General features: G+C 36.3%; 1 protein-coding gene across 5 annotated transcripts in view; it reads left to right on the forward strand.

Annotated features, from left to right (window-relative positions):
• CNKSR2 (connector enhancer of kinase suppressor of Ras 2) overlaps nucleotides 1-22,438 on the forward strand; it is a gene marked incomplete at both ends in the record, with an annotated part of 254,832 nt that overhangs the window by 185,117 nt on the left and 47,277 nt on the right. For all 5 annotated transcript variants that reach the window (XM_082864886.1, XM_082864885.1, XM_082864887.1 and 2 more), the window contains 5 exons: nucleotides 9,630-9,678; nucleotides 10,098-10,270; nucleotides 12,443-12,516; nucleotides 12,809-12,880; nucleotides 19,863-19,930. In XM_082864886.1, the coding sequence (XP_082721012.1) occupies nucleotides 9,630-9,678; nucleotides 10,098-10,270; nucleotides 12,443-12,516; nucleotides 12,809-12,880; nucleotides 19,863-19,930 (436 nt within the window). The remainder of the gene's footprint in view (nucleotides 1-9,629; nucleotides 9,679-10,097; nucleotides 10,271-12,442; nucleotides 12,517-12,808; nucleotides 12,881-19,862; nucleotides 19,931-22,438) is intronic.

Raw genomic sequence — 22,438 nt, forward strand, 5'->3', positions numbered from 1 at the left:
AAGTCAGGATCATGTACAGTTAGTGCACTGTGAGATATTCTAAGAGCATCTGGTCCAAGTCTCTGGTCTTGCAGATGAGGAAATTGAGGTCAAGATTAGTTTCAGTGACTTGTCCATAGTCATATCACTGGAATATGGAGAACTAGAAGTCAGGTCTCCAGATCACTACCACAGTATTGTTCTCCTGGTACTGTGCATTCCGTTCTTGCTGAAACATAAACATTCAAAGTGTATCACTCCAGCTGGTGTGTTGAGAATAGGCTGGAGGTGGCTGGGGGTAGTGTGGAAGCAGGAAGACAAGATAGGATCTGGCCAATTCAGGTGAGAGATGATAGGGGCTTAGCCCTGGGTGCTAAAGTGGAAGAGGTGAGAAGGGCGTGGACTCTGGATATGTTTTGAAGGGAGAGTGGACAGGATGTGCTGACAGATTGCATATGAGATGCCATAACTCATAGCCTCACTGTCCGCACACATAGGTGGTCAGTTAACTGTTTGATTCATGCTTTCAATAGAAAATTATATGTCAGTTCCAGTGTTAGGAGTTGAGCAGAGAGTGGTGAGCTAAGCAGATGGTTTCTGCCTTTGTGGAAACTAATGCAGTAGTTAAAAACCATACGTTGAGAAAGTGAACCAAGTAATTTTAAGGCATTGTATAATAATCAGCAGTGTATCAAGTGAAAATTGCATAACACAATGAATCAGCTCCAAGAGATTTCTCCTGTGTGAAGAATTAGTGGAGAGGCAGGCTTGCCTTATTTGGATCACTGGTTTCCTCATCAGTATTGACATAGGGTTTTATGGTTGTGCTGAGTTCAATTAACACTGTTAATAGGTTTGGAATAAAATATGATTGCAGTCCCATCCTTGTCTAACTTGGCTGAGCCTTATTACCTTTCTGAACCTTAGTTTCTATCTCATTTGCAAAATTAAAATGTTAACATGAGCCTTCCTCTCATGAAGATATGATTAATGGCTGTGGAAAAAAAACCTGCAAATTTTTTTTAAATCCACAGAGCAGTATAACTTGCTAATTAAAATCGACAAAAGCATGAAAATTAGAGATTGATAAGATGTTACTGGTTTGAATTATCTCCATTAATATAAAAGTGTCATCCTAATATCTTTTTATTTTATAGTCTTTCCACATAGCAATGTACTTATATCACATGGGAGGTTCTCATAAATGGATGTCTTCATGTCAGAAGCAGTTTTTCTTTTCTCTCACATGGTTACCATGACTACAGAATATTTGCTTGAGAGGCAATATTGCACAGAGTGGTTAGAACGGGTTTGGGGATTGATAGACCTGGGTTTGAACTTTGACTCTGCTACTACCTGTGAGCTCCCGAGCAAGTTGTTTACTCTCAGTTTTCTCCTCTTTAAAATGGCATTAATGATCACCACGGAACAAATTTATTGTAAGGATTAAGATTGATAACTGATATAAAGTCCCTAATACTGTGCCTCACACATAAGCCCTCAGTAAATGATAATTATTACGATCCAAGGATGACAGTTCCTGTTTCCCAAGGGTGGTGACTTTTGTAACCCTTCCTAACCATTCACCACTATAATCGCTCTTCTTCCCACCTTACCACTTACTGTCCAATAGGAAAGGGGAATTGCCTTATGGAATCTTGTATAAGATTCACTTACCTCCCTCCTTCAGAATCTGATATGCATGATACTCTTTGGATGAAACATTGACCCTGCCCAACCTGAGTTTGACCTTCTCTAAATTCCCCCCAATCACTGCCTTTTTGTTCTTGTTTGACTCATAATTTATTAGCATGCTTGTTATTTTTAAAAGCATGCTTATATTTGAGTGTGTGTAGAGCCATTTTCAGTCAATATAAAGTCAGGTTAACTTTATTGACAGAATCCAGAGCAAGCTCACCCACTGCCCTCAAAGACCCAGCGTGTATGCAGTGCCTCATCCCCACCCCATTCCACGCAGAGTTTCTCTCTCATGCACTAGAATGGCAAGACTACCATCAACAGTAAACTTGTTCAGTTCTATGCTGTTATTTCACGTAAATGGAAGATTTCTTGATATACTGTTTACTCCCATTACCATCTTACCCCACTTGCTCATATTTAGACTTTTTCTGCTGACACACAATAATGAGAAAGTAAGGGAAAATACGTTTCTTTGTGAAGTATTTAAATCTCAAAGGCTCTTGTTTATTTGTTTATTAAAAAGATTAAATATGTGGAAATAGTTGTCATTTGTCCCAAGAGTTTCAAATTGCTAAGCACCTTTTCTTATGTATAAGAAATAAGCTATTGGTTTGACTAGTCACTGAAGAAATCTTGGAACTTTGCAGAAAATTACAGTAAGAGGAAGTTGCTATATTGCAACAAGAGAGTATTTTGATTGCAAATTTTTCTGTAAGTGTGGCAATTTGCAACTTGAGAAGAATTTAATAGTAGCTGAGCTTTCAAAATGTAACACAGAAACTGTCATTTTCTTCCACAATTAAAATAAGTGCTTCTGAAAGTTTCAGGATAAGAATGACCCAAATTACCCTCCCCCTCACTTCCTCATCCAGAAGAGGGGGGAATAGAGTTTGAACAGAACATCTGTGGACAAAATGAAAGACAAATGCTCTTTTCAGGCAACTGTCTGAAAAAGGAATCTTTTATAGCCAAACAGAATACTGTTGCATGCATCGCCATGGTTAAGAAGAGGATCAACAATGCTTTCATAATGGCCTTTTATTTTAGCACATTTCTATTTTTATGGATTGAATTGTGATTTCAACACATCCATTCATAATTCATCATATAATTATATGCATAAATATCTTTTGACACATTTAATGCGCTTTTGCCCGCCACATCTTGAATTCAACTTTAAACTGTTAAGTGCAGTAAGACAATCTCATTACAAGTAATGTTAAAGGAGGTTGGATAAAAAGGAATTTTTTCTTATCTACCAAAAGGAACAGTCTACTAAAGAACAGAACATCAGTAATATGCTGTACATGGATTACTGGAGAAAAGGCACCTGGCTTGTTTATTGCCCCCCCGAAGGACTTCAGGTTAAAACAATCAGTTAATTAAGACTACATCCTGTGTTCTTTGCTGGTGGTTTGTTCAACTTTTATGCACTCAACCAGTATTTATTTAGTACTTCCTCTGTCTTACACAGAGGAAGTACTAAATTCCCTGTTCTAGTCAAAGGATAAAACAGTGCATAAAACAGTCAGAATTCCTCTTCTTTCATATAGTTTATATTTGGAGGGAAGGCTGAGTAATAAACAAGAAATATAAGTACTTTTGGTAATGTTAAGTTCTAAGGAGAGAAATAAAGCAGGGAGGGAAAACAGGAAGTGTTGAGGACGATAAGGATAACAATTTTAGATAGGGAAGCCTGGGAAGAATTTACTAAAAAGGAAGCATTTGACTCATGATCTGAAGGAGGTAAGGGAGTAAGCCACAAGAGTATTGCTACCAAACCCAGGTTCGGCTGCTTGCTGCTCATAAGCCAATAACTCGAGAGGCAAGTGTCAGTAGAAAGGAAACGTGCTTTAATCAGAAAAGCTGGCAATCTGGGGAGAAGGTGGACACGTGCCCAGAAACCAACTCTGAAGATTCTGGTCAGCGATGACAGTTTTTAAAGGGAAAAATGGGGGTGAAGAATCTCAGTGGATCATCAAGGCAGGAGGTTGCGTTCTGCATCATTCTCCATTGGGTGCAGACTGGCTGACTCTTCACATGTTATCTTGCCTGCATGATCTGCCTGCAGGAGTGCTAAGGGAGCTTTTGTGGGTAGAGAGCTAGTCATTTTTTAACTGCTTCATTCTTCATTCTTTCTTCTTTTTATCTAGGAAAAGAATCAACAAGTTAGACAAGGCTTGGTGTGCATTCAGGAGAACATAGGTCAGGAGTTAGTTTCAATTGCTTAGTCATCTCATTCTTATAATGAGGTTATTTTAAGGTTAGAGGCGGACAGAAATGGGCAAACAGGAAAGGGGCAAAAGAGCTGCTTTCAGTATCTGAGCAAACATTTCAGACAGAGGGAACAGCAAGGGTATAGGCCCTAAGGTGGGACTCCACTCAGCATAATCTAGGAACAGCAAGTGTGGCTGGAGCAAAGTTAGTAAGGGTAGGCGCAGGAAGCAAAGGTAACAGGGGCCAGGTCATACAGGGCCTTCAGGGTCAGTGGAAGGATTTGGGCATTTATTCAGAGTGAGATGAGAAGCCATTGGAGAGTTTTCATGATCAAATCATATTTTAACAGGATCACTCTGACTCTTATGTTAAAAATAGAAGATATGAGAGCAGAGGGAGGGAGAACAGTGAGGAGATATTTTAGTGATGCAGGTGAGGGATGATGGTGGCTTAGACCAAGGTGATAGTAGTAGTAGAGATGATACGAAAAAGTCATATTGTGAACATATTTTGAATACAGAGCTGATACAGCTTTCTGGTGGATTGACTATGGGCTATAAGAGAAAGGAAAGAGTCAAGATTGACTCTGGTATTCTGGGTGTGAGCCACTGTGGGGAGAAGTGGAATTGCCATTTACTAAGGTATAGAAGACTAGGAGAGGAGCAGATTCGGTTGATGGGTGGTGGATATCATGAGCTCAGTTTTGTACACATTAAATCTGTTGAGTTAGGCAGCCTGCAGCTCAGTCAAGAAATCCCGATTGACTATATAAATTCATAAGTAGCTAAAGCTCAGAGTTTGTAAACATTCTTAGGGAGAAAGTTCAAAGAACTTTCACCCAGCTGCTCCCTACAATAAACAGAAAGTGCTAGTGATGGTGTTAGAAAGATTTTATTGAATGATGATTCAGGAAAAAAGATAAAAATATGTTTTTTAAGAGAATGGACCTTCACAAATGTTTACAAAAGGAGTCTATTTTTGGTGGTCAGTAAGCCTTATGAGCTTATACTTTGAATTCTCTCTCTCTCTCTGTCTCTATCTCTCTGTCACTCACACACACACACACACACACACACACACACACATACACCCTACCCCAAACACAAAAAGATACAGTCATGGTCAAAAACAAGATCTAGTCTCCAAGGACTAGAAGAAAGAACAAAATTGCACACAACAATAAATGAGAACTAAAGCCATATACCTGGTAGGCTCTGAGTCCAGAAAGAGCTAGAAATGACTGGGAGTCTACTCTAATGGGGATCAGAGAACAAATGGACCACAGCTATGTCAGGAAACTGAAGATTGACTCACTGGGTGAAACCAACTGGGAAGGCAAGCAGAGCTTCCTCACCCACGAGTATAAGGAGGTTGAATAAAGATACAGCAATTGACCAGAGCGCTGACTCTTATAAGGTGATTCTTTCCTTAGTAAATGGAAATTATGGGAAATCCAGAAAACCCCTTAAAATAAAATTTGAAATAATAACAAGATGATTAAGAACACTGAATATTCAGAAGCACTGATACCAACTAGACATCCTGGATGTGTAAGATATAGTCAGTGAAATAAACACTCTATAGGTAAGATATACTTTAGACTGTTTAAAATCAGAGAGAGAATTAGGAAATTGGAAAACAGCAGAATGAATTCACCTAAAAAGCATTGCAGAAATATGAAAGATACATAGATGATAAATTGAGAGGTACCAACATAAGTCTAGAGACAAAAAGAGAGAGACTAGTAAAGAAGGCCCTTTGAAGAGACAATGCCTGAGAATTTTCAGAATTGAAGAAATAACGCCTTCAAGAACAACACAATGAATGTGAAATGAGATTAATTAAAATCAGTTATAACCTAGACACATCATAGAGCAATTGCAGAATATCAGGGATAAAGAGGAAAATATTTTAAAAGCTACAGAGAGACTAAAGACAAATTATAACTAATGACAGAGTAGCTACAGATTTTTTATTTATTTATTTATATTTGGCTGTGTTAGGTCTTTGTTGCTGCGCGTGCGCTTTCTCTAGTTGCGGCGACTGTGGGCTACTCTTCATCGCGGTGCACGGGCTTCTCATTGCAGTGGCTTCTCTTGTTGCAGAGCATGGGCTCTAGGCATGCGGACTTCATTAGTTGTGGCACGCAGGCACAGTAGCTGTGGCTCGCGGGCTTTGGAGTGCAGGCTCAGTAGCTGTGGCGAATGGGCTTAGTTGCTCGACGGCACGTGAGATCTTCCCAGACCAGGGTGTGAACCCGTGTCCCCCGCATTGGCAGGCAGATTCTTAACCACTGCGCCACCAGGGAAGTCCCTAGCTACAGATGTCTTAAGGGCAATGATAGATGCTAAAAGAAAATAAAGTGATATATTCAGAATGCAGAGGGAAAATTATTTTCAACTCAGAATTCTATACCCAGCTAAGGTATTATTTTATTTAAGAGTAAAGGGTTTTTATATTTTCAAACATAAAAATCTAGCAGTGTTTGCTACTCACAGACTGCTATGAAAGAACTTCTAAAAGACATACTTACTTGAGCATGAACCTGGAAGAAGGGTGATCTGAAACTAAGAAGAAAAATACAGAAATAAAATATATTACAAATTTTCTGTCTCATGAGAAAAACATTCATCATCAGTAAAGCAAAGATTCCAGGCCTCTTTCTTTTTGAACTTGGTCATAATACCTTATATGATCTGCTATGTTATCCATTATAGTCATGTATCTGTTCTTAATGTCTTGCTCTTATTAAATATTTCATGATATCACTAGAAACTGGGAAAAATGATAACAATTCAATATCTATCACTCAGAATGAATAATTCCATCAGTTCTACTAGAAAAGACTACACAAGATTGTAAATCTGCACCTCAAGGTATTTAATCATACTTGCTGATAACATGAGGAAACCTTCACTGTCAGGATTTATTTATATGTATGAATAATGAGCAATTTCTGATACAAGTTTTATAAGGAATCTTTGAATCTGTTTCAGGGGTCCCCAAATCACCCACACGTCCAGTGATTCACTAGGACTCAGAAGCCTCAACATATAGTTGTACCCACAGCTAAGATTTTATTACAGTGATGCAGCAAGGGTATACAGCCAGATCAGTAAGGAAAAAAAGATACACATGAAATCTGGAGAAATCCATGTGCAGGTTTCCTGTGCTCTCTCCTTCTCATGACAGATCATGCAGAGTGCACACTTCCCCAGCAGCAAAAATACAGTCACATGTGGGTAGTGTCTCTGCCCAGGGGAGCCCATTGAAGACTCAAGTACCCAAGGATTTTAATGGGTTGGTTACATAGGCATCCTCTGCCTAGCAACTACTTTTCCTTTCCTGAAATGAAAGCAAGTGTTGAGTCCCCAGGTGGGCAAAATCATCTTATCGCTTAGGGAAGCTTCATGTCAGTACAGGGAACTGTTTACCAGCCAAGTTCCCATATGTCAGCTGAGGGCCAACCTTGCAAGCAGGCCTTTCTAAAATAGCAGCCTCAGGCCTGCTATATTACTCTTTTCTACACAGAGACCTATTTCCTTAACGGTAGTTTTCATTGTTTTTTCCATTACTTTCAAAAGCATATAATTCAATTAACTCTTTCATTTTAGAAAATGTCACATCACTTGGAAAAATAATGACGTCTCTCTTAAGAGAATTTCATTGTAATAGTTACAATATTTTAAAAAGACAGCTAAAGCTTGGCTTCTTTGAATGATGGATAAATCTGTATTGTGTGCCTAGGAGTTCTTAGGTTCCAACAATATGTATACTGATTATACTCTGTAATCATGATGAGTATGAGAATATATTTTTATAGGGAAAGAAAAGATAATCTTGTTAAAAAAGAAAACCTGGAGAGCGTAAAATATGTTTTTGTGTAGATTTTAAAGTAGACCTTAAAGTTCTAAGAAATAACATGCAAAAAGCATAGGAAGTACATTATATAACTCAATTCTTTTGAGCTGTCTGTTATCCATGTAGCTTCCTAAAAACAAACCACCCCCATCTTTGTCATTTTTAAAAATAATGAGCTGTAAAATTATAATGATTACTTGTGGAAACACAAAAGGAAAAAACCCAATCAGTAATTTTACAGCCAAACAATTTAGGGAAAATAGCTAAATGTAAATTAACTATACTTAAGCACACTAGCCTGAGTTATTATTTTGAAGCAAAGTGCACTCAAGAAAATTAACATAGCATGATGGGTTTTATCTTTTATGCTCTCTCTCCAAAATTGATTATGAATTTCTGTAGCCATGGATCCTGCAAAGTGTTACACACACACATACCCCGCATATATATGTATTTATATTACTTTGACAATTGGGTGATTATTTCTGCATTACACTGAATGTCAGCAAATTATCTGACCCTTATCTTTAGGACTAATATCCACCCATAATATTATATTCCTAAGAATTATGTAAACCATATATAAATCATGCAAATTATTATGTAAGTAGAATGTTATTTTACAAGCAAAGATACTAAATAAGGAAGTATGTCACAGAATACGAATTTACTTTATAAAACCAAGGCCAGCAAATTTTATGTAGACAAAATCCAATTGCCCCTTACAGATATGAAGAAGGATCTGTTACCTAAAATTCGTTTTGAAGGATTATCTGTGAATTAAAATTACACATGCTATCTCTCTACCCTGTTAGCTAGCTAATCATATGAACCTAATTAACCGTATTTAGACCAGTGAACAATCTAGTTTAGTAGACTGTCTGACTGGAACCAGTGACTTATAGTCATTAATTGAAAGCTAGACCAGTCATACAGTTGTGGGTTTTTCTATTAAGACATTACGCTATTCTGGTCCTTAGCGTGGAATAGACTGATAGGTGGGTTTAACTGAGATGGTTGTTAGCTAGGCGAGTATGATGCAGGAAGTATATAGCTCAAGGAAATGGTCATAACGATGTCCCATGGAAAGCAAGTAGAAGAAGAGAAATAAAGGCACAAAAGGTGGTAAAGTCAATAAATTGGATGCCTCAATGAAGATTTTCTAAAAATTGCTGGGTTGGAGGTATTATACTCTGTAAAACGGAGATAATGGAGGCAGTTGTTGGAGTATGCTTAAGAGTAACAAATATAGGGTCATGGGGGTGGGTAGCTGAAGAGTGGAGAAGTAAAGAACGTTAGAGATGAGGGACTGAGAGAGCCAACATACTGACATCACCTACATGAAGGTTAGTTCCCCATAATAGAGACAGAAGTAGGTGTGAGAAGAAAATATTGATTCAAGTGCTGAAATATTTAGCAACTGAGGGGGAGGGCCTAGGAGATCAGTAGCTCATGGTGGCTTATGGTATATAATGAAATTCAAAGGAACAAGTGATAGTCATATTTGCTTGACAACTTCATAAGATTTTGTGAGAATCAAATGAGATATTGCCTGAGAAAGCACTATAAACCCCTAAGAAAGGTAGTGCTCTGCATATATGAGCCCTCAGTTTCAGCCCTGCTTTATGTCCCTATTTCTCTGCCTACAAAATAAAGACCAAGATAATATTATTCTCTCCTGCTTCATGAGAAAGTAGAAAGTTTAGCGGCATGTAATATATGAATTTGTTTTGAGTCTTTGGAAAAAGAAGGTACTTTCGCTGACCGGGGTTCAGAGTCACCGTTCAGCTTTTGAGTGTACTCTGCAGCTTGTTGGGACTCCGATGGCACCCTGCATATCACATAACATTCTTCCCTATCTTTGATTTCAGACATTTCAGCAGTCTTCTCTGCAGCACAAATCAAAGAAGAAAAACAAAGGTAAGAAAAGGAAATGAAACATTTAGCTGCTTAGTTTGCACTGGGATAATCACCGGCACAGTTCACCCATCCTCTCTTGCCTGAGCCCAGTGTGGTTTGGAAGAGAACAACCCCCTAGCACAAGAGCTACCAAGACCGGCTTCTCCTTCAGGTCAATTATGATACAAGGTACCTTTTGCAACACGTGGTCTCAACAGGTTTTCAGACTGGGATCACGCACTTCAGATTAAATTGTATGTCACTCATGTGGGCGAAAAGGTATTAAAATTTTCCATAGTTTTTTATTCTGATACAAAGAGAAAATAAGAATTTTTAAGGTTGTTAAGTATCCAGACTTATTTTTATAATCTATAGATTAACCTTCTACCTTCACATGTATACAAAATTCAAAGAGCATTTTTACCCACTATTATCTTTAGGTCCTATAGCCGGCAAGAGCAAAAGACGAATTTCTTGCAAAGATCTTGGCCGTGGTGACTGTGAGGGCTGGCTTTGGAAAAAGAAAGATGCGAAGAGTTATTTTTCACAGAAATGGAAGAAATACTGGTTTGTCCTAAAGGATGCATCCCTATATTGGTATATTAATGAGGAGGTAAGACAAAGCACATTTTGTTTTCTCATTCATTTTATCTTTAACCAAAAGAATCATCGTCTTGAGACTTACGTTTTAAAATCATATAATCACCTTAAGGCTAATTCAGGAGACTTCTGCTGGTTATTTTTCAGTCTGCCTTCTTAAAATGGTTGCATTGTGGGGTTCTGGAAAGGCACTTGTCTCAATTATTCTAATGTAGCAACATATTTGAAATATAGATAATGTATAGTAAAATTCTGTATATCTAATTAAAAATACCAAACTAATTCAAGAAATAGCTTACTCAAAAGGATTATACATGGAAATTTGGTAAAGATTTTTAAATGTCTTGCTTTTGTTCAAAGTTTTAAAATTTTTTCTGTTTGCTTTTTTGGGAGGAAGTCCTTTAGTAAGTTAAGTAAATTAAGTTAATACCACCTGCATTTGTTTCAGTTTTTCTTAAGGAATAAATGAACTAGTAGACTAGTTTCAAAAATCTTCAAGTATTCATTTCATTTGGCCCAATAGGGACAGCAGGGGGAGGGTATATAATACATGCCAATTGTTCTTATGATTTCCTGTTTCATTTCCAGTAAACAGATTTATATCCAGAGTAATTATATAACCTGTCACATATCACAACAGATATACAGTATACCTTATTTTTTGATATTCCCTTAACTCTACATTTGCTTCCTTTGCCATAGCCATCTATCAGTTCACCTTAAGTTTTTTATTTTTTTATTTTTTTTACATCTTTATTGGAGTATAATTGCTTTACAATGGTGTGTTAGCTTCTGCTCCACAACAAAGTGAGTCAGCTATACATATATATATGTTCCCATATCTCTTCCCACCTTAAGTTTTTTAAACAAAAATTTCTATTGTTAGCTTTCTTTTTCATAAAAATGTATGTGGTTTAATGTAGTGTGCTGGCTAAAAACTTTTTGTATGCCAATCAAGTAGTATAAAAACATAACGTCTTTATGTTTCTCTTTATTTTAGATCACTTGTAGATTGTCTGCTGAATGCTTTTCTGTCTTTCAGAGTTTAATGGGGAGATCATAACTACCCCAAAAGTATTTTAAATTGTTCAAAATTTTTAATTTTAACATTAAAGACATCAAGGGTAACATAACACAAATCAAAGAGATTTGAGACTATTGTATTTACCCTAAGATTGGAAGAAAAAAATGCTCAAATATTGAAAAATATTGGAAGTTATACTGCTCTTGCATATAACACACACATTTTAGTCACTGTCATTAGCATCAAATTTTATTAAGTTTTACATATAAACATACACACACACACTAAAAGAATTGAGAACCCCTATTCTTTTTCTTTGAGATGGCAGATGGGAGTATGATGTCTCTTGAACTTGATATATAAGGAGCCATGAACTGGTACAGCACAGATCAAAGTTTGGGAGTAAAAGTCTGAGGAGTTGGCTCATGAACATGAAAGGGACAACAACATTTAAAGGGTTTAGCCAAAAATAATCTTAGCCTAGTTGTAATAACTTGCATCTGATGTAAGATTTTAGATAATTCTCCTGTCTTGTATTCCCATCCCACATTGGGGGGGGTGCATCTTATGGATTTCATTCAGTTTTCCAAGTGAAACATGACTTTTATGTATATATAGCATGTAAACCAAGTCAGATATTTGAAAAGCAAATTAATCTCTTCATTTGTAAAATCTTGAGTACACAAAATAATTATTTAATTCAGGTTTAAGAGATTTTTTTTGGAGACAGAAAAGGAATTGAATTAGTAAATGTCCCTATATTTTATATCTGAACATTTAAAATGGTAGAAAATTGAATTGTAAATGTGGACTACAGTTATTTTATATGTTATAAATGTGTATGTACATTCTGAGGGAAAATTACTTATAAAACAGGTTTCACTTTGAGAATTAAAAATTTTTCTATCTTTATTTTAATATAAAAAGGATTTTTAAACATTTCTGTATGTATTTTAATTTGTACTATTCTAAATGTTCAAAATATACCTTCAATTTAATGGACTATAACAGGTAAGACTGAAATTCTGATCTCTAAAATGTCTAATTTAAAGGATTAAATGAACTGATTTATTAGTATAGATATTTAAGGCATAGTTGTATAGTAGCACCAGCTTCAAACCTTTATATATAATACCCTAAACAAGAGTGTTGCCTCTTTAGGATGAAAAAGCAGAAGGATTCATCAGTCTGCCTGAATTTAAAATTGATAGAGCCAATGAATGCCGCAAGAAATAGTAAGTTGATTTTATTTGGGGCGAGGGAGAGAACGGAAGGGTAGTTTTGGTTTTTTTTAATTTCTAGCTTTTAAATTATAGGTTGCTTGTCTAATGCTTTCAAATTGAGGTAATAAGAAAGCAGTTTTGTGGGCAGAAAATTGAATTTTTCACTCATTTCTGTCATCACGGCAGAAGCATTATATATGTGAACTCAGATTAGATCTGAGGTAATTTTTATCCATAAAAATTGTTTGGTTCTAACTTATTTCCCAATTTGAAATAAATAAATGTACTCTGTTTCCTTTTGCAGTGCATTCAAAGCCTGTCATCCTAAAATCAAAAGCTTTTATTTTGCTGCTGAGCATCTTGATGATATGAACAGGTAAAGTTACTTAAATTTCAAAATACTTAGAAAGTCAGTTAGGCTTAGATTTCTGTTTTCCACATCAATGCCTAGAGAATAATGTCACTGAAGTTTCTAGATCAGCTTTAAAATAAAATGGACCCAGCCATAGCTCCATGTAGCCATACCTAATTTTAAAGAATGGCATTTTAAAAATTCAAAATAAACTCATTGACTTTTTGTCAAGTTTACCAGAAATGTGCCAGAATCCATGTATAGGCCAAAAAAAAAATCCACTGTAGGGAAAAAAACATTTTTTTAAGTCCACTTCAAGAATATGTCTTCAAATTTATTCCCAAGTGAGGAAAAAAGGATACCCACAAAAAAAGCTGACTTTTCGGGCTTCCCTGGTGGCACAGTGGTTGAGAGTCCGCCTGCCAATGCAGGGGACACGGGTTCGTGCCCTGGTCCGGGAAGATCCCACATGCCGCGGAGCGGCTGGGCCCGTGAGCCATGGCCGCTTAGCCTGCGCGTCCGGAGCCTATGCCCCGCAACGGGAGAGACCACAACGGTGAGAGGCCCAAGTACCACACACAAAAAAAAAAAAAGCTGACTTTTCCAAGTGCTGAGTATTTATGACAGAATATCCATCTCAATAACTTAGGCATAGGCATAGTTGGTGTATCTCTCTGTCACCTTTCTTCTATCACTGGACAGGATTGTGCAGCCAAGTGATTAGATGGCACGTGGTTATTTGGTGGCTCTGGGAAAATCTGGATATATATTTTTTCATTATCTACAACATACTGCTTCTTGTTTCCATTTTGGCTCTTATGAGTTTGATCCTTTCTTCCTTTTTGTTTCCTTTCTCCTTTCCCTTTTCTAGATTTGTAGAAATTGGATTTAAGATTCAAAATTTTCCCCTTCACAGCTCTTCAGTAGGCAGTGCATGTTACATATATGATGTGCCAACAGTTAGGAAGACGCAGAATAGCATAGTGGTTAAGAGTATGAACTTTGGAACCAGGCTGTCCAAATTCCAGCCGTCCCACTTAGTAGCTGTGTGACCTTGGATATAGAACTTAACCTCTCTCTGTCAGGTATTAACTCTTTTTAAAAAATGGAGATAATAACCATCTCCACCCATAGAACTTTTATGAGGAGCAAATAAGAACACATAAAGGGCTTAGAACAGTACCTGCTAAATTGTAAGTGCTATATAAGTGTTTGCTTTCAATATATATTCCTTTTACATACTTAGGGTTCTCACGCCATATAACTTTCTTTGTATATCTCTAAAGAGTTAGTGTTCAAATATTTTTAAGCACAAAATTTTGGAGCTTCATAAATGTGCTTGAACACGCTAAATGGACACTTAATATGCTTTTATAAATAATCTTGTTCTTTGACACTTCAGGGTATAGGCATGATTTTTCCAAACCAAGGATATGAATACAAGGAGAGGGCAAAGAAAGGTGTTGAGAAAACTTGATAAAATCTTTTATAATTAATAGGAGAACTGAGCCTTTCTTTTATTGAAATATAATTGATTAACAATGTTGTGTTAGTTTCTGGTGTACAGCAAAGTGATTGTTTTATATATTTTCTTTTCTTTTCCATTATGGTTTATTACAAGATATTGAATATAGTTCCCTATGCTATAGAGTAGGTCCTTGTTGTTTATCTATTTTATATATAGTAGTGTGTACCTGCTAATCCCAAACTCCTGGTTTATCCGTCCCCCCTTTCCCCTTTGGTAACCATACGTTTGTTTTCTATGTCTGTGAGTCTGTTTCTGTCTTATAAATAAGTACATTTGTATCATAGTTTAGATTCCACATATAAGTGATATCATATGGTATTTGTCTTTGTCTGACTTACTTCACTTAGTATGGTAATCTCTAGGTCCATCCAAGTTGCTGCAAATGGCATTATTTCCTTCTTTTTTAAACTGAGTAATATTCCATTGTATATATGTACCACATCTTTTTTATCCATTCATCTGTTGATGGACATTTAGGTTGCTCCCATGTCTTGACTATTGTAAATAGTGCTGCTGTGAACATTGGCATGCATGTATCTTTTTGAATTATGGTTTTCTCCAGATATATTCTCAGGAGTGGGATTTCTGGATCATATGGTAGCTATATTTTTAGTTTTTTAAGGAAATTCCATACTGTTTTCTGTTGTGGCTGCACCAATCTGCATTTCCGCCAACAGTGTAGGAGGGTTCCCTTTTCTCCACACCCTCTCCAGCATTTATTGCTTATAGATGTTTTGATGATGGCCATTCCTACTGCTGTGAGGTGATACCTCATTGTAGTTTTGATTTGCATTTCTCTAATAATTAGCGATGTTGAGCATCTTTTCATGTACCTATTGGCCATCTGTATGTCTTCTATGGAGAAATGTATACTTAGGTCTTCTGCCTATTTTTTGACTAGGTTGTGGTTTTTTTGTTGTTGTTACTGAGTTGTATGAGCTGTTTGTATATTTTGGAAATTAAGCCCTTGTCAGTCACATCATTTGCAAATATTTTCTCCCATTCCTTAGGTTGTCATTTTGTTTTGTTTATGGTCTCCTTTGCTGTGCAAAAGCTTATAAGTTTGATTAGGTCCCATTTGTTTATTTTTGCTTTTATTTCTATTGCCTTAGGAGACTGACCTAAGAAAACATTGCTGGGATTTATGTCAGATAATGTTTTGCCTATGCTCTCTTCTAGGAGTTTTGTGCTGTCATATTATATTTAAGTCTTTAAGCCATTTTGAGTTTATTTTTGTGTAAGGTGTGAGGGAGTGTTCTAACCTCATTGATTTACATGCAGCTGTCCAGCTTTCCCAACACCACTTGCTGAAGAGACTTTCTTTTCCCCATTGTGTATTCTTGCCTCCTTTGTCAAAGATTAATTGAGCATAGGTGTGTGGGTTTATTTCTGGACTCTCTATTCTGTACCATTGATCCATATGTCTGTTTTTGTGCCTGTACCATGCTGTTTTGATTACTGTCACTTTGTAGTATTGTCTGAAGTCTGGGAGTGTTATGCCTCCAGCTTTGTTCTTTTTCCTCAGGAATGCTTTGGCAATTCTGGGTCTTTTATGGTTCCATATAAATTTTAGGATTATTTGTTCTAGTTCTGTGAACTGAGCCTTGTATTTGGTTTCCATAATCTTCTCTTGATTTGCATGTTACCATTCTTGAAATTTCACAGTAGCCAATCAGAATTTGAAGAGCTTATTCTCAAAATGAAAATGTTTATGTACTTGTTGGGGAGGGGTGGTACTCTATTTTGTGTTTTAACTATTTTATACTTCTACTGTTGTTGTTACTCACTATCCATTTTACCACAATTGACCTCAATGCCCTTAGGATAAATATGAAGGATTTACATCATAACCAAACAGAAAATAAGTGGTATATATAATCATGTCCTCTCCTACAAGATAGATCCACTAGAACACAGTTACTTCCATCCAGGAATTAACATAAATTAATCTTTCATGATACTTGCTAATCAGGGTCTTTTTAGGTTTAGAAAATAGCCTGTTCAAAAATGCATTTTTATGAACTATAAAACCATTCTTGATCTCCATTCTCTACCCTGTGTTAGCAATAACTCAGAAGTGTATGATGTCACTAACTCTTCCCTAATACTCCTGTGGATGTGTCTGGTTCAGGATATCAGAGAAGAAGCTAAACCAAACCCATATGTTTCATTTTGTTGCCTTTTCTAAGCAATGGGTCAAAGAAAAAAATAAATAAATCTGATCAAATATGTCATCTCCACATGGTACATTTAAGAGTGCTGTTTTATGTAAGCCTTGCCATGGTGTACTACAACCTTCAGAATTAAATTGTCCTGAAATACTGAGTCTTTCTTTAAAATTTAAGTATAGTGGACTTTTATTGTTTTGCCCTGCTTTTTATTTTTTGAATAAGCATATTCCTAATGTCTGCTTTCAATAGGCAAGTTTATTAAAAATTACTTGTCAATAGGACGGAGGAGAGTCAGTGCTGGCAATATTCACAGAGGATTGGTGTTGGGGAGAGACAGCCTCCAACAACTTTATTTAATAAGCTGATTGTTCCATAGCAGCAAGATGATGTGGGTGTTGGTTCATTCTATGTGTAGTCCTTTGAAGGCATGTACCTAAGCCTTCAAGAGATGATATAGTTATAAATAATTATAATTATATTATAATAATTATAAATAAATGCCTTACCTGGTTATTTCATAATTTCTAAAATATTATCATATGTATTTTTAAAATGTAGTGCTAGTTTTGACAGGACCTAGTAACTGGAATGAAAAAGCAATCCTTAGATTTAATTTTCTTCTGTAAAATCCGCATGTGTGTATACACATACATATGCACATGCATACATATACCCAAATACATATAACTTAGAATATTAAAATCTCACCATCTATTTTTTGAGTAGCTTTAAGTTTGATTGTGAGGTAATCTTCAAAAACACTTTTGAGCACCCTACCACCAATCCATCTGTTCCATCCTCAGAAATGAGCGTTGAAACATTAAAAAAAACTTTTTCCAGCCTGTGTGAAATCTGTGGGAAGAAAACAAAACATCATGTTTCTCAAGTATTCTGAGACTTATTTACTGAATTCACTTGGCCTATGTATTCCTTTTCATGTCAGCACATATGTCCTTATAATTGTCAGGACTCACCAGTTTCTGTTTAGTGTGATTATCTTACATTTCTTCCCCAGTTCTTACTCTGGTTTCCCTCTCAGTACGTTATTCTGTGTCAGCTGTTGACAGCTTCATTGGAACATTCACCATAGGCCCAATCCTCTTATCCTTAAATATTGTCTGTCTCCCTCACTGAAGATACAGGCATCATGAAAACAGATACTTTGTTTCATTTATCTTTCTCTATCCTCAGTGCCTAGAACAGTACCTGGCACACATTAATATTTCTTAACTCAATTAATGCATATATATCTGCTGTTCATAATAGCATATAAACACCAAACCATAACTGCAGCAAGTGTTTGGATAAGCATCTTCTAACTGAGGCCTAAGGACAACTTTATCCAAGACAGCAACAACAGTTGTGTTGCAGTCAGCCTTTTGTGTCTATACATACAAGTTTACGCATACACTTTGTAAAGAGTTTTTATTGGGGACAGAATTTTTTTTCCTAAAAGTAGTTTAATTTTTTAATTGTCTTGTGGAATTTAGGAATCCTGGAGCTCATCAAAGGCAGAAATTATGTCTTATTCATTTTTGGACCCACAAAACGTAGCTCATTGTTCAGCATACAACAGGCATTTAATAAATGTTGTTGAGCTGAAAAATTAAGAAGCCTCTTTTTAGTTTCCTTATTCATCTCATGAAGACCTCACTGCTCTTTAGACTTCTGATAAAATGAAATTTCAGTGATATATTAAAAAGTATTAAATATGAAGTACTGAATTAAAATTCATTAACAAATATTCCTCTAGTGGTATCAACATCATTTCCACCCAAAAAGCACCAAGCCAGTCTTTCCTAAGAGTGCTAAGATTCACCTTGTAGTACAAATTCAACCCCTTTCTTACTACAAATGACCTATAGGCTAGATTTTAATTTTGACCTTTTACTAATGATTGGAGTCATTTTTAAAAGGTTATTTGTCATGAAGTTAACTTCTTGGCTGACAGTTTATAATTTTCTGGATCGTATGTATATATCATGCTACTGAATTCATTTGATCCATTTTTTTTCCATTTCTGCTCCAGTCCCTTCTTTACTTCCCATAGTTGAGGTGATCATTACATTGTAGGCTTTGTCAAAATAAAGTTGTGCTTTAAGTGACTTATTCTTAAAATTAAAGCTTAAATTTCCATGGATGTGATTTTGTCCATTAGAGAAACAACTTTCCTCCCTCCCTTTTCAAGATATTCTAAGTATCTGATGCACAGTTAACACCACTTGGCATAAATGACGAAATATATGAGTCACTTCAAAGAAAGTCGTCTTCCACTTGACAGGGGAGATAATCTCCTAGGAGAAAAGCTTCTCAAACACAGTTTTTTTCCTAAAAACGTGTTTCGATCAGATTATTCCACAATTTAATGATGTTAACTATACTAGTGATTCCAAACTTACTCAAGCTAGTTTGGAAGGTTGATTCTTCCTTACTTTCTTATCTGGGAAGATATATGGATCATAGCTCAGGATTGACCAGTGGAAAACTGTCAGGTTAGTTTAAAGATTTTGTGATTTGATAATCTGATGCAGTGTAAACAGTTATCCAGAATAATGAACACAGGGAGAGACCTGGTGGGACAAAAGACAGAGATTGAAATAGTGCTTTGCTTCAGGCAGTTCCCTACGTTGGCAATAGCAACTCTTCTGAAAGAGGAAAGAACTAAGATTTATTTTTAAATTACTATTGTTCATGGAAATAAATTTTCAAGATCTAAACAGAGGTCAAAATTGTATATGCTCGTTTTGTGTTTGGAAAAACCTAATACCCTTGTATTTAGAGACAAATTTCCAAAGTATACTACTACTGAGCTGTGTTTCCCTTTGGATCATTAAACTTAAAGGAGATTCATCAAAACTAATATTTCATAGTAAAACATATTTTGACAGGCAAGGTCTATAATTTTTTCCCTTCTCGGGACAAATTATATCTGATATTGTTTAAATATCTCTAAAGGAGCATTTGTTCTGAAGAAACGGAACAGCAAAAATATTTGGAGTGCTTTTACATTTAGAGCAACAGAATTAATAGGGCTTTGGTCATCTCAAAACCCTTTATGTTGCAGATGTTAACAGGTTTGCCCAAGACTTTTCTAGTGAAATAGCATCTTTAGTGTGGGAGCAGTTTGTACTACAGCAAATTATAGCTCATTGAAGACTCCATGTGTTAAGAGTAGCAAAAAGCACACCCTTTATCTGGGATTATTCCATATATTCTTATACATTTTAAAATAACTATTCCCAAGAAAATAGTTAAGTATAAAAAAAATCAGTTGCAATGTTACTGACTTTAATATTTGTTTCTTCAGGTGGCTTAACAGAATTAATATGCTGACTGCGGGATATGCAGAAAGAGAGAGGATTAAGCAAGAACAAGGTAAAGGAATACTTTTTTTTTTTTACTATTGTGTTACACTTCTTTTTTCTTGCTGTTTTCCTATACAGTGATTCACTGCTATCACTTGAGAGAAAATGCGTATGTCAGTCTGTGGTTATTTCTCTTCTGTTCACTTTGAATCCAAACCATAGCATCTTATGGGTAAGGTTTAGTAAATTAAACAGGAAATAAACTCAAATTTTTGGAGCAGCTAATGTGGAGTTCATTCCTGTTTGTTGCCATCTTCTTTAGTCTACTTCCTATGGAGGAAAAAAATTTTAAAAGCCTAGGGTGGGAGGGAGGGAGATGCAAGAGAGAAGAGATGGGGGGATATATGTATATGTATAGCTGATTCACTTTGTTATAAAGCAGAAACTAACACACCACTGTAGAGCAATTATACTCCAATAAAGATGTTAAAAAAAAATTAAAAAGCCTAGAATTTGGTCCTTTATATTGACCCAAGTCAAGGTCCTTGGTGGTGAGTTGTTTTTTCTACTTAGTGGTTTCACAGACATTTAAGTGCTTTTATGCAAAGAGCTCAGATGAATGATCCCTTCTTCCATAGATAGCTCATTTGCTTGTGTTCTTCAGTTCTGTTACTTTGTTAGCTCTGTGATCTTATGGAACTTGCCTTAGTATTGACCTCACATTTATGAAATACAGTATCCTGATGCAAAATTGAAATCTTAACAAAAGTTGTGGTCACTATTCTAAAAGTAGCCTCAGGGCTTCCCTGGTGGCACAGAGTATTAAGAATCCGCCTGCCAATGCAGGAGACACGGGTTCGAGCCCTGATCGAGGAAGATCCCACATGCCGCGGAGCAACTAAGCCCGTGTGCCACAACTACTGAGCCTGCTGTCTAGAGCCTTCGAGCCACAGCTACTGAAGCCCGCGCGCCTACAGCCCAGTGCTCCACAACAAGAGAAGCCACCACAGTGAGAAGCCCGCGCACTGCAACAAATAGTAGCCCCCGCTCACCGCAACTAGAGAAAGCCTGTGCGCAGCAACGGAGACCCAACGCAGCCATAAATAAATAAATGAATTTATTTTAAAATAAAAGTAGCTTCACATTTCCCAAAGAATGTTTGCTATACATCCCTTGGAAGCATAAATAGTTCTTTGAAAACTTTTGAGACATCCTGAAGTTAAAAGGATTCCACACATTGATACACATATTTCTAGTTGTGTCTCCAGTGGACATAGCCTGTTGGTCGACATGAAGATTCTGAAAACCTACTGTTTCGTCACAGAGAAAGCTTTTTAAATATCTCAAAACTAACGGTTAGAGAGATGTAAAGAAGATAACCAGATCCCAAAATCAATCTTTCAGCAAATATTTAGGTCAGGGGTCAGCAAACTTTCTGTAAAGATCCAAATAGTAAATATTTTAGACTTTGCAGGCCTTAAGGTTTCTGTTGAAACTATTCAACTCTGCTATAGACACATGAAGGGAAGTGGCTGTACTTCAATAAAGCTTTATTTATGGACACTGAGATTGAATTTCATAACATTTTTCACATTTTGAAAAATATTCTTCTTTTGATATTTTTTATCCACTTAAAATGTAAAAACCATTCTTGATCCACAGGCTGTATAAAAACAGGCAAAGAGCCTCATTTGGCCTGCAGGCCACAGTTTATCAACCCCTGGCTTAGAGCCATGGGGTGAGAGAATGGGGGTGACTAGAGCAGTGAAGGGTGAGGAGATAGGGCAGGAAGATTTCCAAGAAATACCAAAATATGGTTACTGCCAATGGGAATTCAGCATCTTATTGAGACTCTAAAAAATTCACACTTGAAACTGCCTAAGAAAAATTAAAGAGCAACATAAAGTAAATGAGTACTAATTTTTGCACTGCATGCAACTGATTTAAAAAATTGCTAAGTGGCTGCAAAATTTTTTTTAAAACCTGAGAAGGAGTCAGGATTAATGAGGAAATACTTGGAGAAAGCAATCAGTGAGCCTCATATAAAGTTAGCGGTGAAGAGGCAGAGAAGATATTTTATTAAATATTAAAGTGTTTCTGAATAAGGCCTTCAGCTAACACTCTAATTGTATTAAGGTGAAATAAGCACCCATCCTGCCTGAAATTACATTGAATTCTAGTAGAAAAGATACTCTTAGTACAATATGGAAAGTGAAACATGGGAAAGTACAAAGCAAATTCCATGGGAATGAGGCTAGAGATTCCTTCTAGGAGGGAAATTGGAAAAAAACATTATGTGGACTCATTATCTGAACTGGTTGTCGCAGGATGAGAAGTAATAAAATAAAACATTCCTGGGAGTGGAAGCAGCATGAGTACTTCCACAAATAACAGGGAAACCATCTCTATCAAATCACTGTGCACAGGCAAATCCCAGCCAGGACTATGAAGTGTCAGGCCAGTTATTGTCACATTTCTTCATTGTTAAAAGTTTATTCCCCACTTTCATACTTCTACTTAATTTATAGGCCTACAATTATAGTAAGAGAGCTAAATACACAAACACACACACACACAC

The sequence above is a fragment of the Leucopleurus acutus genome (assembly GCF_964270905.1).
Source record: "Leucopleurus acutus genome assembly, chromosome: X".
NCBI classification, from domain to species: Eukaryota; Metazoa; Chordata; class Mammalia; order Artiodactyla; family Delphinidae; genus Leucopleurus; species Leucopleurus acutus.